At 51.4% G+C, this 18,154-nt stretch overlaps 1 protein-coding gene across 1 annotated transcript in view; it reads right to left on the minus strand.

Annotated features, from left to right (window-relative positions):
* The window catches only part of PDIA5 (protein disulfide isomerase family A member 5), a 90,954-nt gene that overhangs the window by 32,689 nt on the left and 40,111 nt on the right, over window positions 1–18,154 (minus strand). Inside the window, exons 7-10 of the mRNA XM_068546617.1 lie at window positions 17,139–17,199; window positions 12,186–12,253; window positions 5,530–5,621; window positions 5,365–5,436 (exon numbers count right to left, since the gene is read on the minus strand). Coding sequence (XP_068402718.1) covers window positions 5,365–5,436; window positions 5,530–5,621; window positions 12,186–12,253; window positions 17,139–17,199 — 293 coding nt within the window. The remainder of the gene's footprint in view (window positions 1–5,364; window positions 5,437–5,529; window positions 5,622–12,185; window positions 12,254–17,138; window positions 17,200–18,154) is intronic.

Consider the following 18,154-nt stretch of genomic DNA (forward strand, 5'->3'; position numbering starts at 1 on the left):
CAGCAGCCAGGGCTGAGAATTCATGAGACCAATGTTGCCCACGCAATGGAATCTGCAGCCCTCCCATGCAGCTGACACAGTGGAACCTGTCGGCCCCACCCCACGGCAGAGCCTGGGTCTGACGGCACCTTCAGAAGCCCTCTCTGGTGCTTTGGACGAGGCCCCACTGGTGGCTTCAGCCACCCTGGTCTGAAGCAATGGGAAGTGGCAGGGAGAGGGCAAACCACTCTGAGCCCGTGCACATCCTATGTCAGGTAGCGCTGATGGCAAAGTCAAGCTTTAGAATGAGTCACCAGCCAGACAACGGTCCCAGACCAACACCAAGAAACCTAGGTTCCAAAACCTGGGCTCAAAACACCAATCCCTGAAAACATCACCAATTCCACTTCAGGGAATCTATCTTTCCAATACACCTGGACACATGCAAGATTACGTACATTCCAAGGTATTCATTGTAGATGATTTGTCATAGCAAAGACTAGAAGAACGCAGTGTCCCTTGGTAGGTAAACTGCAGTCCTTCTGCACGATGGAGGGTTGAGCGTGGTAAAGGAGGATAAAGAAGCTCCCCTACACTCTGATGTGGGTAGACTGCTGGGATATACACAACAGGCCATGATATGCTAACTTCTGTATAAAATAGAGAGAGATAAAAAATACTTATTCATGTTTGCGTGTTATCTGCATAAGGACTAATTAAAGTTGTTACCTCTAGGGGGTAGGAGGGAGAATAGGATGGAGGAACCAGATAAAAGGAAAACTTCAATGTAATCTTTAAGTATCTTTTAAAAAATTATTTTAATTATGTGAAAGGAATCTATTCTAAGATTAAAATAATTTTTAAAAATCCAGCAAGAATATACACACAGAATGGAGAAGCCGTGCCTCAGCAGCAGTACAAGCATATGAAAGTGCCTGAGAAATTTCTAGTTAAACACGGAGGACATACTCCAAAACCACTAAAATAACAGTACAAGAGTTTAAAAAAAAAAAGTATGAACCCACAGGAGCAAAAAGAACGGGGAAGAAGACAACAGCAAAGAGAGAAAAAGAGGTCAGTGCAAATTTAGAAGCTAGAAAGCCGACTTAGCAAAAAACTTCTGCCTTTCTTAGAGGGTGGAAACTTGAGGTGCTGAGTGCTCAGAGGGGGCAGGGGCCCAAGAACCACCCTAATATGCAAAGGCTCCGAAGGGCCAGGAGGACCCCCTTAAAGCAGGGCTGTGGCCTGGGGCTGAATGGGGGGCCCTCAGATCCTGTCCGTTTCCCCAGCAGCCAGGTGGGTGCCCCTCTCCCACTCAGTGGACAGCAGGAAGTTTGCTTTCTGGAGAGGCCTGCAGAGCTGGGCACAGCAGTAAGAGGGCACTATGCCTGAACTATGTTTTTTACTGTCTCTCTCCTTAAAGAATGGGGCTCCCTCTAGATTATCTCTCTACCTCCTACGCCTAACACAAAGCAGATACCCAATAAACTCTGAATCAACAAGGGAATGAGAGAAGAATAGTTGAAGGAACTGGAGGTGTCTAACCAGGAGACATGGGGAACACAATAGTTGTCTTCAAACATTTCAGACTGCACTGGGAAGAGAGACTAAGATTTATTTTCTATGGCTCCATAAAGGAGAACCAACACCAAGTGGAAGCTCCAGAGAAAGAAACTTTAGCTCAACAGAACTAAGAATGTTCTATCTACAACAGATAAGAGAGAAAGAGCCGGACTGGGAGTCAGAAGACCTGGCTTTGAGTCCTGTTTCCTCCACCTTCCAGCTCTAGGGGCTTAGGCAACCAGCCTGACTTAAGACATCTACAAGGCAGTATATCTGTAGGCCCTCCTTCATCTGCCTTGCAGGTACACATAGACAGATAATGGACATGAATGTATGAAGTACTACCCAAATGTTCCTAGGTATCATTCATAACCTCAATAAGAATCATTCAAACATGAGTGGACACCCTCAAAATGAGTCAAGGCCCTGTCCTCTGAGGTGTTTAAGCGGGATGGAGTAACTACATCTGTCCTAGAGGTAACACAACACTGAAAGGGAATTGCTGGGGGCAGATTCACTGACTTTCACACTCCCTTCCAATCCTGCAACTCTGACTTCCCAGGCTCTCCAGGACTGGGAAGTTCACACAAAGCACGTCCTTGCCTGAGGCAGGTGCACATGCCATTGGTAAGAAGATGCAACTCAAAACATGACAAGTCAAGAACGCTTTGTGTTTGTTTTCAGTCCACTTCTGGTTAGTATAAAAATACACAGGCAGAAATGGGTAGCTAGGTCAAAATGGATTGCCACTTCTGCACCCTCTACCTGCCAAGCCCAACTGAGTACCAGGGAATCTGCAGAGAGTGGAATGAGAAACGCAGCTGCCAGAAGCACCAGAGGGCACACTGCCAGGATCATCGCATCTAGCCCAGAGCCCTGGGGCACTCCGACACCAGGGATGCCCTGCCTGGCCCACTCGCCAGTCACATGTCAGAGGGCAGGATTTGGCTCTTCTCTCCTGGGCTTCTGAAAGTCATCTAGAGCAGCGGCCCCAACCTTTCTGGCACCAGGGAGTGGTTTTGTGGAAGACAATTTTTCCACGACGGGGGTGGGGTGGGGGGGGGATGGTTCAGGTGGTAATGTGAGCGAGGGTTCAGGCGGTAACGCAAGCGATGGGGAGAGGCAGATGAAGCTTCGCTCGCTGGCCCGCCACTCACCTCCTGCTGTGCGGTCCGGTTCCTAACAGGCCGCGGACCACTACCGATCCACGGCCCGGGGGTTGGGGACCCCTGATCTAGAGAATTAGCAAGGCTGGATCCACCCTCATCCTTCTACATTTGGTGACCATAAGCCATGAGCAGCCAATGGAGAGGCCCAAGGAAGAAGTGCAGGGCAGCAGGAAACGTAGGATCACTGCTACCCACCCACCAGGATTTGGTGGAAACCTGGTGAAGACTTAAAACACCTGACACCAGGAAAACACACACACACACACACACACACACACACACACACAGCTGGGTATATGTTGGGGGGAATCTAGAAGGAAATTTGCCAAATATCACCACACATTATCTTTGGGTAGTTGAGTAAGGGGGCCACTTTTCCCCTTGTTTAACTAAATATTTAAGTTTTTCAGTAATGATACAGCTCACTGAATAGCCTTAAAATCAGAAAGGACTTTTTAAAAAATTAAGCGAGCTGGCAGCACAGTGACATTGCTAGATCTTGCTGAGGCATGAGATGAGGCAGCTCACTGGGGGTCCTTGAGGAAGTCGCCTCCCTGCCCCCGGCCGTGCTGGGGGAGTGGGCTATGGTCATGCCTTTGGAGGAGCTGCCCCCATGTGTGCACCTCCAGCACAGGGACCACAGGTGGTTGGGCAGCTCCGGAGGTGCTGCCCAGGGGGGACCCACATGCTGTCTTCCCTTCCCCGGAGTTACCCCACCAACCTCAGCCGCCTGGAGACTGGAGACCCAGGGTGAACCAAAAGCTGCTAACAAGGTCTCCGGCCCATGGGGGTGAGGAGAGGGAGGAAGGCGGAGGTGGGAAGTGGCGAGGGCCAGCCCAGGACAGGGATCAGGAGGTAGCCCTGGGGGTAGGAGTGGGGCCCAGGACAGAGTCTGGTGGAGGAGCTGCGGTGGGGCTGGGTGGGGTGGGGGACGGAGTGGCGGAGTCCAGCGGGGAGATAATACCCCGTCTCAGAAAAGCCACTGATGTGCTCCCCTGGTCCAGGGCTAGCAAGCAATTCTGAACACTTTCTAAAAAAAATAATAAACCTTATCCTTCAAGAGGGTAAGAGTGTATTTTGAAGCCAGAAAAGGTTAGAGAAGGGGGAGGGAAGCAGATTTTATGCTCTGGTGACAAATGAGACTGCCATTTGTTGAAACCTTCTCCCAAAGCAGAGCGAGGTATGTCTGGCTGGAGGAGAGGACATGCTTATTATCAAGTGAAAAATGAAAACAGGGGTGCGAAGGCCCAGGTTAAGACATTGAGTACAGGATAATGGGGAGCTGCCTTCCTAGGCAGGGGCTGGAAATGAGGTAATAGATGGAGACAGAGATGTGAAAATGTTTCCAAGAAATAAAGGACACCATGCAAACACGGTTCTGCCATGGTGTTTTATCTCCTGGGCCCCCGGGAACCCACGGAACAGAAGATTGAGAGTTTCAACCTTTAGAATCAAACAGTTTGTTGTGGGTTTGGGGGTATTTTTTTTTTTTTTTTTTTTGGTACAAAATTTATCTTCCTTTCCCATTCTGAAAATACACACTTTCAACCTCATTGCTTTGGATAACTAATTCTTTAACCCTCTGCCCCTGCGGTAACGATGTCAATAAATATCCACCGTGCTGGCAGCTGGGGAAAGGGCAGAGGCTCCGGCCAGAACTCGGGGGAGCTGCTGCCGGGGGCCAACACTAGCCCTTCTGTTTGTCAGCTGCAGGAGCTTGGACGAGCTGCTTCATCACGCTGCTTAGTCACCTCATTCGTGAAATAAGGGTAATAATAATATCTTCCTTATGGGGCTGTCCTGAGGATTCCATGAGACACAAAGTGCTTAGAACAGGGTCAGCCACAAAGTGGAGCTCCAAAATGCTCCAAAACGCCGTTCTTATTCTAAGCGCTGTGCACGAATAACCACACACTGGCAGTGACTGGCAAGTGCCAGGCCGGTGACAGGCAGAGCCCAGAGCAGGTGACTGTTCCGGGGTGGGCTTCAGGAGAGCTCCGGCCACGGAGAAGGTGTTGGGGAGACAGATTCCCCATCCAACACACCAGTCAGGGTCCAAGCGTCACGCAAAAGTCACACACCTAGCATGGGGGGCGGGGGACTCCAGGTGCACGGCTGGTTTGGGTTATAAGGATCTAATCACGTTATAAACAGGACCACAGGTTGCTATGAAGCAGCTCCGCGGGGCTGCATGGTGAACGGCAAAGCAGTCTGCAAATCTAAGGCATGAGGACACTTCTTAGCTTCATGGCACATAATACAAAGTGTTATGTTTAAAATGAGTGTTCGACTGACAACTCTATTTTCAGAGAGACTTGCAGCGGAACCTCTCTCAAACCTGCCGTCCTGGGTGAGAAATACTTCTAGCCATCAGGTAGACTAAGGGGAAAAAACCTATCTGAAATGCAGTCATCATGGCCAGTCACACGAAATCCTCCCGACTGGCACGTTCTGCATGCACAGATCCCCATCCTCACCTAGATGCAGCCCACAGACAGTTGGCGTGGGCAGCACAAAATGGTCGTTTCTTTCCTCATTCTCTTCCCAACCACCAGCCGGAGCCCTGTGACCAGGGAGACCCTGGGGCCCGGCAGATGCCCCTCCCCCTCTGGGCACCCTTCCCCGCCCCCAACCAAGGCAAACGCCAACTTACTTCTTCAGCCACTCCACGATGTCCTCAGCTGTGGACCCATAGCTGTCGTACTGGAACAGAAACCGTCCTTTCCTGTGAAACATGGGGAGACACCGTGGGCTCAGCCAGGGAGGCAAACGCCGCCATGGAGGGGAGCGAGTGTCAGCAGAGAAGCAGGGGACTTACTCGAAATAGCAGATGGTGGGGTAGCCGCGCACGCTGTACTCCTCCTTGATGTTTTCAAATTCCGAGGAGTAGACGTTCATCCCGGCCAGCACCTGGGAGCAAAGGGAGAACAGACCTGTCCACTCTCCGCCCGCAGACGCCCTCACCTTGTCCATGCCCGCCCAGCTGTCCCACCAGAAACAGACGATGGGGATGAAGCCTCACAGTCTGACGCACAGCCCGGGGCAGCAGGGGAGCAAGGCTACCCGAGCCAGCTGCGAACGATGCCTGAGTGCTCTGGAAGAAGCATTCATCTGGGCCCAAGGGCTGCCCCCTATACCGGCATTCCCTCCTGCCTGCCCTGTGGGAAAAACCATCCCAGAGCAAAACAAAGTTCTGAGGGTTGAAGAAGAAACCTGGCCTTGTTACCAAGGTCAACCAGGTCCTAGAGTGGGTTCACTGCCACCCAAGTACATATGCCTTTTCTCTGCCCATGTCAACTAAGGTTGTACACTTCTCCCAAGTTATGGAATCACCACTCAGCTACTCTACCACTCTAAGGCATCCTTGGACACCTTCCTGGATAGCTCAGTCTGTCCGCCCCGGCTTCATGTGCAACATTCTCAGATCTCACAGTTAATGTGGCCAAGGAGGTTGCATGGTTCTCATGACCATCTGCCTGCCTAACTCTCCTCCCTCCAAACCCTGTTAGGCCTCCTGTGGGTGACCAGCACCTACAGCATCATTTGACCATCATCTCTGAAGTCTGAACATGTTCTGGTTGCAGGGGTCCACATATCCAACACCCCTGAATGGGGAAGGGAAACTGTAGTAGCTGTGTTACTGATGACAAGCCTATGTACTAAGAACAACCCAGAATGAGTCCCCTAGAACTCCTTTCCCGAAGCAGGAACTTTTTTCTATATGGCAGGATCAGGTGCCCGGAAAAAGGACTTTGAATCTGTTCTCACGAGAGAACACAGTGTGGCCAGATGCAAGAAGGCTGTTCCACAACGCCGGGTGGCATAGAGGGGCGGGGAGAGGAAGTTCAAAAAAGCCAGCACCAGTTACAGAAGCAGAAAGAAGAAACCAGGAAGCGGAATTTTGCTGAATAATACGTAAGGAGTCATAGGGAGAGAAAACGGGAAAGAGCAGTCTCAGTGGACAGTGAACTTGATTCAGAAGACTGTTTCCACTTGGCAGTCGTGTGATCTTGGACAAGTCACTCACCCTCCCTGAGGTTCCCTGTTTGGAAGGTGTGGGTGAGGAGACTATCACAGGGCTCTTAAGAGAACTGAATGGGATGACCCAAGTCAGAGGTTTTAGCACAAAACTGGTGCTCAAGTTCTTTATTTCCTACCAAATCCTGGGTGATGGGAGCCACCTGTGCCTCTGGCAGCTCCATCCCTAGAGGCGTCTAAACATATCTCATGAACCATTTTAAGTACCTAGCACAGTGCCTGGCATACAGCAGACACACAATAAATGCTTGCTAAATCTATTTTTTTTTTCTCCCACCCCCTTGTGGGATGCTACAAGGAATACAGGGAAAATAAGCCTGAGACAGAACTTACTAGAAGCCCTGGAACACTCTAAAAGCCCGTCTGCTCATCTCCCCAGACTGATTCAGCAGCCTGTTCCAGTAATAATTGTCTAGTTTAGAGTTCTTTTTTAATGTCTAATTGATCTCCCCAGTGTCAGTGCACATTCACCACAAGATTAATCTTCCACATCCTCCTCTTTCATTACACCACTTCCCGGTGCAAAACCTTTCAATTCCACTGAATGCAGGCTAAAGTCTAACTCCACACTCAAAGACCATATGGTCCCTATCTCGTTTTTTAATTCTTCTTCCCTACAAAACCCTTAATTGTGCACCTGCTAGGGTCTAGGCTTTTAATTCTCCCAGGAATGAGACAGTCTGAGATTTCTGCACAGGGAGGAAGTTGGACTGTTTGCCGTCTGGGGCCCCTTGCAGATGGGAATATACGACAGTGGCTAGGAGCCTGGGCTCAGGGGTTAGGATGCTGGGTCTAAATCCTAACTCCTCTCTCAGTAGATGTATTCCTTGAGCAAGTCACAGTTGCCTCTGTGCCTCAGTCTCCTCATCTGCAGCCCCCTCCTCTGGTTGCTGTGAAGACTAAATGAGATGGTACAAGTAAAGTATCTACAACGGTCAAAATCTTCTGTTAGCCGTCTTCACTAATACCACTAAGAAGCTCTGCAGATCTGCTCACACTCCCAGAGCCCATGCTGTATTCTCCTGGCCCTGACTTCGAGTATTCTACCCCCTTTGCTCAGGTTGCCGGATACCACCGAGGACTCATCCATCTTTTAAGGCAAATCAAATCCCACTCCCCTACGTGGCCTTTCTAAACCACCTTTGCTTGTGATGAACTCTTAATTCTCTGAGTTTCTGTAGCACTTCTGACTACTTTGGGGTCATTTATTAGTTAATGAGATAACTGTTTTTTTGAACAACTACTTACAAACACTTTTTGGAGTTTGTGAATCCAAATGAGGCAAAACTGGTCTCAACCCAAGGAGAAGTTAGGGCCACCGTGCCTGACACCGAGCCATGTGTGCTTGGGGCCAGTCAGCTGACACAACATGATCTTCCTCATGTCCAGCCCACGTTGTGACAGGAACCATCAAGGAAACTCCACAAAGCAGGAGCGTATGAGCTAGTGGTCAAGGAGGGTAAGATTTCCACAGACATTCCAGGAAGAGAAAATGGAGACAAGACAAAACAAGACGTGGCTCAAGAGCTGAGACCATGTTGGTTTAACTGTAGGACACACAGAAGGGAGTAGGGAGAGAAGGCTGGGCGAGTTCACTGAGGTCGCTGTGGACCAGGCTTTAATGTCTAAGAAACCAGGACTTTATTCAGGAGGTGCCGGAGAGCTATCGGGGGTTGTAAGGGGAAAGTCACAGGTCAGGGAGACAAGTCAGCAGTCTTTGGCAACCACCCTGTATGGGCTAACCATAGTCTGACCTGGGCTGGTGGGCAGGGAGAGGATGGAGGATGTGAGGGGGAGAGATGGATGACAATGGCCTGGCAGAAAGGCACACCGGCAGAGGAGCCTGCAGCGCTCGGGAGGAGTCGTGAAGGAAAGCTGGCCACCTGCCAGATGGAAAGACACTGAATTTTATTTTAGACATCCTGCATCTGGGACCCAGGGAGAAGAATCCAGACCAAGATGGGAAGCAAGCAGTCTGACGTGTGGTACTGGAGCTTAGAGACTCAGGCTCCATGGGGCTACATTTTGTTGAGCTATAGATGTAGATACAAATCACTGAGGGACAGTCCATAGGAGACAAGGAGAGTACAGTGCCAGGCCCTTGTTCCAATGTGTTAATAAGAAAGAAAGGAGGGTGGAAAGCAGACCCTTGGGAGCACCCCGTTCGGTGAGTGGAAGGAACAGTAAGCACAGAGCAGTGAGACCCGGGTGGAGGTGTCAGTCATCTGTATCTGTGAAGTGTCTGCAGGTTGTAGAGGTGTCTCCACACACCAGCCCATTCGCTCTTCCAACAGCCCAGTGAGGTGGGCAGGGTTGGTGTTACCATCCTCATTTTAAGGATGGGGGAAGTGGAGGCTCCAAGGCAACTTGCCCAAGATCTCCCAGTCGGTTAGTAACAGCCAGCACCACAGTCTGATCTGCACAAATCTGTCACCGAGACCGACACATTTCACCGTTTACACCCAGATGGCCCATCATGGCCAAGGTTAACAAAAGACTCAGTGTCAATGTCAATAACTGGCAAGGCTGGGAAGAGGAGACAGACAAGGATGGGCTCTGCTCTGAGACAGGGGAGCGGCTGCTGATGAGGATGTCAATTAGTAGGAGTAGATGGGACAGATGCCGATGACTCACCAGACATCAGTGACAGCAAAAAAGAGGCAGATCTGAGTCTGGAAAATGGCAAAGGCTGTGCATCCCTGACCCAGCCTCGCTTCCAACTTAATGACATCATTAGGTTGGACACCTCCCAAGAAATCTGTAGAGGAGGAAGGTTTCTAACCCCTGCCACAGACACGGCCAGCCAAAAAGGGCCCAAAGATGACAGAGATGAAGAGGAAACAGGAGGTGCTAACCCAGCTGGATTTCAGCAGTGCGGTGGGGGGGCAAGCTTTTGATTTCAGGGGACCAGCAGCCCATCTCTGCCCCATGTGCAAGGACAAAAAGGAATCCACACCTCTGGCTGTCCCCCCCCCCGTTCCTGGGAAGCTGTGGCTGTACCATGAGCCCTGGCCTCTAGAGGCCTCCTGAAGTAGGTGATGTCCCCGGTGGCTCGGACCCTTCCTCCTTTATGGAGCTGGGAAAGGGTGAGAACTTTTCAAAAGGTGCTTTCCTCAGAAACTAAGGGGAAAGCAGAACAAAACAAACCCCAAGTAAGAAAATACAGAAGCAAAGTAATGGATGAGTTCACATAACACAGAGGTAACTAACACCTGGCCAAAGCTGGGCTTGATTAGCCAGCCTCACTGGGTACCTGAACAATCCCACTGACTTTTCTGTAACATTGTCTAGGGAACTGGGAGGGTCACCTTTTTCTATTTCTTGACCTGGGCCTAAGCAGGAGAAGCAGGCACTGGCTTTTTTTGGGGTTGTTTTCTTTTCCATTTTTGGAAGCAGGTACCCTTAACAAGTAATCTTCAGGGCTAACCTTGCAAGTGAGCCTAGTGTGAACCCAGGGCCAGAAAAGAACCCAGGGCCCTTGCCCCACAAACGTCCTTCCCACTTTGCCTCTGTCCTTAGGAATTGATGCTCTGAATTCCTTTCAAAAAGGAGAATATCGCTTTTAATGTAAATATAGAGCTTAAAATAAAATGTACCCAGTAAGCCACATGCTCATTCATTCATTCATCAGCATGTGTTGGGCACCTATTCTGAGCTTGGCCTGTGCTCTGTGCTGAAGAAATATTCAAGAACTCATATCTCAGTGAGAAAACCTAATTATAATTAGTATCAACTGGTGGACAAAGTGATCCAGAACAAAAGCAAAGATGAGCAGACATGACCATGCAAGGCAGGGACAGGCTCTGGGGGAGCACAGGAGGGGCCTGGAGGAATGCTGAGTTTGGCAGGTAGAGGCAGCACTGGCTGAGAATCTTCCAGAAAGTGCAGGAGACTGGCTGGCACCAAGACCTCACCTGCTCTGACGGAGCTGGCCAGCTAATTTGTGATCTGATTGGGGCTGGAGTTCTTTACCCTCCACTGCACCACAGAGTTAGGAGGGTGAGCTGAATGGTTGTCTTAAGTGTATGCGGGTGCAGCAGAAAGAACTCTGTGGGTAATTAAGTCTCTTCTCCAGGTGAAATAATCTTAAAATATGGTATCTATTGAGGCCCCAAAATATGAAGTGAAACTTCCCCAGAGTGATATATGTGTGCCCCAGGGCCAAACGTCTCCAGGCAAGTTGCTAAAAGTTTATTAGTGAGAAACAAGCAGGACGTTGGTGTCTCCCCAGAAATGAGGTCAAAAGAGAAAGCAGCTGGTTCTTTGCAACCCAGTCCTGGGGCCAGCTAGCAGGGCTGTCACCATGCTCAGGGGCTGCCATTTAAACTTTTTTTTAATTGACTCTGAACTAATCAGCAACTTAATTTGATCCATAAAGATCATGATGCAGTTTTAAGATCTCAGGACTCCCTTGGTGGGACTCTGGCCCGCCCCACTGAGATGGCACCTGATGACCTTTCATGAAAGGAATATGGATTTTGCCATGCTCTCAGAGGAGCTAGCAGTTATTTTTCTGTTGCCACCAAAACGAAAAAAAAAGAACAAACACCCAAAACTAACAGAACAAAAACCCCCAAACCTCTGTGGCTCGGGGTAAGTGCAAAAATGGACAGACCTATGGCACAGAAGAGACAAGCCTGGCAAAGCGAAGGACACACAGAGACGACCAGGCCCATCAGTGACTGATGCTCAGCCCTGGGTGAGGTCTGACCGCCCCGGCCTCCCCTCCTCCCTCACTGACCATCCTGGTTGCTCCTATTTCTCTGAAGGCCCATTTCCTCAGTGGCTCCCCTTCCCCTCCTGTCTCCTAAAGGTGGGCATCCCTGAGACAACCTGTCTCCTGTCCGCTCCCCGGCACACTCTCCTTCTGAGAACCCGTGGGCTCAGGTTTCCAGCTCCCCACCGCCTCTCCCCGCTGTGGTTCCAACGTTCTTTCTGCCCCACAGGAACCACAGAGCCCTGCAAGCCTGGGCAGGAGGCTGCCTCGCGGACCCTCTTGTGCTTTGGGCCCACCCTTGGTGTCACCGTGCCCCCGTCTTTGCCACTGGGCTCCCCGGCATTGGGAGAGCCTCGGCCTGCTTTGGAGCCCAGCCCCCATCATTCTAGACCCCTGACGGTCTGCTGTTGGCCCCTGGCCTCTCGGCGACACCGAACGTGCTTCGCTGGTTTCCTGGCTATTTCATTACTGGTCTTTGACAGGCGCCAAATTCTCCTGGTCCCAGCAATTCTGGAGAGTTCTCAGCATCCACTGAGGACAGGTCTTTGAACCACACGCCTGGGGCAGCAGGGGCAGCAGTAATAGAGTAAGCCCTTCTCGTGATTTCAAAACCTGCCCTCTCCCCTCACCCTGCGCCCGTCCTCCGCCATCTCCCAGGGAGAGAGGGAGAAGTAGGGAGCTGGCAGGCAGCCCCGCCTGGCCCATGGCGCCTCACTTACGAACTGGCCCCGCAGCTGGGTCGCAGCCTTCTGGAAATGCGGCATTATCCTCTTGCACACGCTGCACCCTAGTCACCGGCAGGAGAAAAACCAAACGGTTACAATTGGCCCCATGCTCCGCCCTCTCTCCCCTCAGGCCAACCTCCACCAACAAGCATTTATCCCACCTCCAGAAGCCAGGACTGCCCCAGGCTCTGGGAGCACATGGGGACAGAGGCAGAGGCCCCAGCCCCGCAAGAGCTGACAAACTCGATGGCATGAACAGGACCCAGCCCAGCAGTCACTCAATAAATGCGGGACTGACAGGCAAACGTGACGCAGCTGGGGGAGGGCAAAGCACTGAATAATTTAGAGCTGAGGATGAGCTCAACGGGGATTCAGGGAGCCACAGCAGGTGCCAGGAAAGCACCCCCTTCGTGAGCAACTAAAAGCCTCCCCTCGCTGCCCAGCCAGGGGCTGCAGATGAACCTGAATCAAATGCTATTAGGAGGAAAAATGTGCAACCATACATACAATGGCTTTGGGGATTTTCTGCCTCTTTTCCTTCATTAACAGTGAATCACACCATGGCTAGAGGCAGCCGAGCGCTGGCCAGGATCAGACACTCAAGTTCTCATCTTCCCTCGACCTGCTGGATGGCCCTGACAGGTCACCTCTTTGGGCTGCTGCCCCTTCCGGCAAATGAGGGGTGTTGGACCAGATAGCCTCAGGCCCCTTCCAGCACTGACACTGGGGTACTCTGTGATGTCTTTGACTCAACCCTCTCTGGTCCACCACGGTCACACTCCTCTCCTGGGTGGTGAAACCCCCAAATGTGGGGGGCTCAGGGCCAAGACAGCCAGGCCCCAAACACCCACTACTACTTCAGAGAGACTCTGATTTAAACCCACCCCTTCCCTTCAACCAGAACAAGCCACAAATAGGCACTGACCCCACAGGACACGAGCCCCAGTTTCCTCAGACAGGAGGAATTCTGACACACAAGGCTGTTACTCTTTCTGACAGCTGCTCTGCTGCAAAACAGGCTCTGAGATGCTTCTGAAGGCCACAGATACCAAAGCTGCCTGGAACCCATGTCAGTCTGGATGTCATCTCGACAGGGCACAGTGGGGACAGGGCCACGCAGCGGCAGACTGACAAGCTCTAATCCACGTTTAGCTAATGCCTTGGCAGGCTGTGGGCAGACTAACGCAGGTAGAGAGCTGCTCTCAGCCACTGGGCCAGATATAGATACTGTAGAACCGTGAGCAGGTCAAAACTCCCCGGAGACCACCTGAACCTCCCCAGCACCAAGTCTACTAGACAAGATGCAATGCAGGATATTTTGACATAAAAATCTCAAAATACCCACAGCCCCCTCCTGTCGTTCCTGCCTGGCAAACAGATGGACACACACACACACATCAGCGCATTACGCCTGGGCTTAAGTACATGCCGTTAGTTCAGGCTCAGACTCTAGGAGACACAGGAGCTGCTGTGAGGTCAGCCTGCAGCGCAATCCCATAGCATCTGCCCTCAGAAGACAAGAGGCACCTCTCCCCAGCAGCTGCCACCACAGCATGGTCCCCACAAGCACTGGAAGGGAGGAATGTGACACTTGTCAGGGGGCCTTGTTCCCTCTGTGGGGATTCGGAGAGGAGAATGGAAACAGAGACAGCAATGCCAACTCCCCGGGGTGCCCAAGCTCCACCAGGTGGATGCCATGTGGTAGGGATGGGAGGCCGCACGGCAGAGGCAGAGGAGGGAGCTCAGCTCAGGGGAGAATGAGACCCAGGTGTGCATCACCCCTTGACCACTGCTGCCTGTGTGACCCCCGGGCTAGCAATGTAAGCGGTCTGAGCCTCAGCCTCCCCATCTGTAAGGTGGAGACAACACCTGCCCTGCAGGCTGAGGGCAGAGCCAACACCTGGGAGGGTGGGCAGAACTAAGCACCAGCAGGGGGGGGCCTCTACCAGCACAAGGCCTGAGAGCCTGCCTCCCCATCCATGGTGGGGTGACACTTCCACCGGGAATGGGGATGTCACTCCACTCCCCAGGAGAGAGGATGAAGGGGGCACACATGAAGCCCTTCACCCCCAACTTCAGTCAGTGACTTGATGAGATGGAGGAAGTGGGACACCCACTGGGTCACATTCAGGAGTTTACTGCCTGTCCTCACAAGTGTGGCCTCTCTCCCCCAGCTCGGCCGGTCTACAGCCTGCAACAACATTATCCCCCGTGACTCCTAAACAAGTGTCAGTCAGCCAGCTGTCCCCATGGGTGGAGTACTGGGTGAAGAAGTTATTGAGGGGAAGAAGAGATGGAAGAGTAACAGGAAGCTCTGGGCCAAGCCAGTTGCCACTTGAGCTTTACGAAGAATAGAGCTCGTACTGTGATCCCTATTTGAGTTTATCCTTCAACTGATTCACTTGGGAGGAAGGGGAAGAGAGAAGACTAATTATCACTCTCAAACCCCAAAAGTTAGAGCACCAGCCCTTTTATTTTCACATTAATTCAGTCAACAAACATTCACTGAATAATCAGTAGGTCCTCAGGACCCAGATTTGTCACAACTAAAGGCTTCCACTGCCTTTAGGTTCCTTCATCCCAATCTTTGATCATTTAGGATCAAAGAATCCTAAAGGACTTCCCAGTTAGGGAATTGGTGTTTCCCAGGAATAAGCTGAATTATGAGGCCATGACTGCTTGGTTGGACTAGTAAAATAAAAGCACAAGCTTGTTTCATTAAAAACAACAGCAACAACACAATCTGGGGATACCTGGGACCCAGGAGGCCAGCCAATCTGATCCCTCACAAGTATAAACTTAACAGCTCCGAGTTTTCTCCCTCCCTCTCCACTACTCATTGTTCTATGACACCTACAAGGAACCTAGCTTCTTCTGTCCCAGCTTTCTATTCTACAAAGATAATAAGCCTGCTCGCAGCTCTGCCTGCTGTGATGAGGAGGATGGTCGCCCTTCCAGACAGCCTGGGGAGTCGGGGTGAGGCAGGGGGAATGGCACACACACTTCGGTGCACACTGCTAGTGAACCTCTCTCTGTGATTACCTACTGTCATTACGCTGAAACCTGCACGGTTATACCATGACCCTGCCTTGTGACACGTACTGTATACTGACATCTCTGTTTTAGTCTCATTTAACCAATGTGTTGAGGCCTGAAGGGTTCTAAGATAAACGAAGGGAGGCCCGTCCTCAAGGGACTACGCAGGCAGGATAATTCCTGAAGCAATTCACAGCTGGGCAGGTAGTAAGATCCCTCCAAGGAGAAAAAAAAAGGGGTGAAACCAACAAGTGAATATTAATAGAGAGACTGACCCGGGGTTAAAGAGCAGACTGCCTGGGCAGAGCCGGCTCTAATAGGAAGTGGGACTCCAGGGCTTCTTTCCATGGGCAGGCACACCCCTGGGGCAGGGAGGGGTGGGGGGGAGGCTGGGTGGGGGTCACCCAGCAATCAACATGGGCTGGGGAGAGGCTGTTGTCATAGTGAACAAGCCACAGGCCCAAGTCGGGCAGAACCCACAGAAGGGCATCCAGCCTGGGGAGGCATGGTCAGCAGGGTTGAGATGGGAGGAACCTGTGCTGGGAGAACTTCTCAGGAAGGGGGATTGGAGGCAGGCTTTTAAGAGGAAACAGAACCCTGTGCCACAGCCTGTGGTACCCACTCGAGCCACAGACATGCCTGGGCACACCCACCTCCCATCACACACAAGCCCCCTCGCTCCGGCCTTTAGTCCTTTGGCTTCCTGAAGGCACATGTAGCTCACAGAGATACAGCTCTGAGGCCACACACAGGCTCTAATCCGAGGTTTTTCAATCCATGGTGGAGGGGGGGGGACCAGTTAGACTTCAGAGGTGGCCCAGATGGGGGAATATCTGTGGCTTTGAGGACATACTGTCAACTACTCTACTCCACAGTTGTAGCTTGAAAGCAGCCACAGACAACATGCAAATGAACAGAGGTGGCTGTGTTCCAACAAAAATTAATTTACAAAAAAGGCAGCCGGCCCACAGGCCATGATTTGCTGACCGTTTGTTAGAGGGTTACGAAGTAGTAGGAAAAAACAATTAATGTTTAAATAAAACAATGAAAAAGAAAGTATCAACGTGCTCTACATCCGGTGGAGTCGATGGCAAGTAGTAAGGGTAAGTATGATTTAGTGAAACTTTTCAGCTTACTTATATACACTTTATATAGCTATAGTTCTGGGCTGCAATGTAAAATATGTTTAATACTACAAATACAGTCCAAAAGTTTGAAAGCCACTGCACTGATCCAACCCCTTCCTTCCCTTACAGAAATGGGAACTGAGGCACAGAGTGGTGAAGGACTTGACCAAGGTTGCCCAGCCTGCTGGTGGCACAGCTGGAATTAGAACCCAGGTCTTCTGGTCGTCATCTCAATGATCCTTCTGCTGTTCCCACGACCTCTTGCCTCATATAGAGACTGAACCCCAAGAGTGGGCCCCTTTCTCCCTGGTCCTGATCCCTCGGCCCTCCCAGGTGGCTCTGCAGGAGCCAGAGCTGGACGTGCAGCCGCCCCGAGGCCGGCCAGGCTCCGGGCGGTCAGCAGCAGCAGCCAAGGAGAGTGAGCCAGGGCCGAGGTACGGCTCCACCGGGCACACGGCTGCCAGCAAAGGGCTACAGGCCCGCAGGAGGCAGAGGGCGGGGAAGGTGGAGGGACCTGGAACAGAGACCCATGTTGCTGCTGGGGGAAGAGGGCAGAAGGATGCGGAAGCTAGTGAGAGGAAAACTGATGTGGACCGCAGGAGAGGTGGAGCCAGATGAAAAGGCAAAGACAAAGGAAAAGAGGTGCAGGCGGAGACGGTGTGAGCACCGTGACCGGGCGTTCTAAGTGGAGGCCTGGGGCTAGTTCCCAGTCCCCCTCGCGCCCCCAGCGGCCCCACCCAGAGTCTGAATGTCTGACTTGAACCCAAAGGAGAAAGTCACTCACAGGAAGCGTAAAACATCATCAAGATCGGCTTCTCTTCCTTCTTCAGGAGCCGTCGGAAGTCCTGAGGCACAGAGAACACTGCAGGTTACAGACAACGCAGGAATGGAGACGACATTCCCGGGGAACCACAGTGGCGGGAGGAGTGCGGTGGGGGTTTGGAAATCCCATGGTCTGACTTGGGGGCTGGGGGTGCAGTGCAGAGTCCTGGCACATCAGGGGTGGAAAGACCCTCACGAGACCATCTATTCTAGCCACCTCACATGTTACAGATGGGGAAACTGAGCGCCCGAGGGGACAAATGGCTTTCCAAAGGCCACCTGGTGGGATGAAGTAGTGGGAACCAGGTTACCAGCGTTACTTTCAGCCCCCACTGAACAATGAAGACTGCAAGGAGCTAACTGGGTCCCGTGAGGCTGTCTCTTCTTATTCGATCTGTGAAGTGGCTCTGTTGTGGTGGTGCTTGCTTTCATGGAGGCCCAACTTGGCCAGGCACGGATCTGCTCATCACATAACACGGGGTTAACCCACCGCTATGAATCTCCCCCAGCCCAGCCCAACAGCCACCATCCAGGGCCCGAGGAGACCATGGTGCACACAGGAGCGTAAGGATGAGATGCGTCCCCATCCCCGGGAGGCTACAAGCTAAATGGATCATTTGTGTTTGTAAAACCTTTAGAACAGCGCCTGGCTCGTTATCAAACAACATATAACCATTTGTTAAATGAATATAATAAAGGTAAAAAGACAAATGGTCACAACAGTGCTAATGGAGATACTTCAGTGTAAAGCAGGGTAGGAGACTTTTCTTCCAACCAGAATCAATGATTTTTGGGAAAAAGCAAATCTGTCAAGGACTGCGGAGTAGCACCATGACAGAGCATATTTTGATTAAAATAAGCTCCTCTAACCAGTTTCCATGGAAGAAAATTAGAGGTTTTTCTCTCTTGAATAATAAGGAAAATAAGAGGAAATTTCAAAATGCAGCTTTCTGGCAGCAACAAGGCATTAGGTAAATA

This window comes from Eschrichtius robustus, chromosome 6 (genome assembly GCF_028021215.1).
Source record: "Eschrichtius robustus isolate mEscRob2 chromosome 6, mEscRob2.pri, whole genome shotgun sequence".
NCBI lineage: Eukaryota > Metazoa > Chordata > Mammalia > Artiodactyla > Eschrichtiidae > Eschrichtius > Eschrichtius robustus.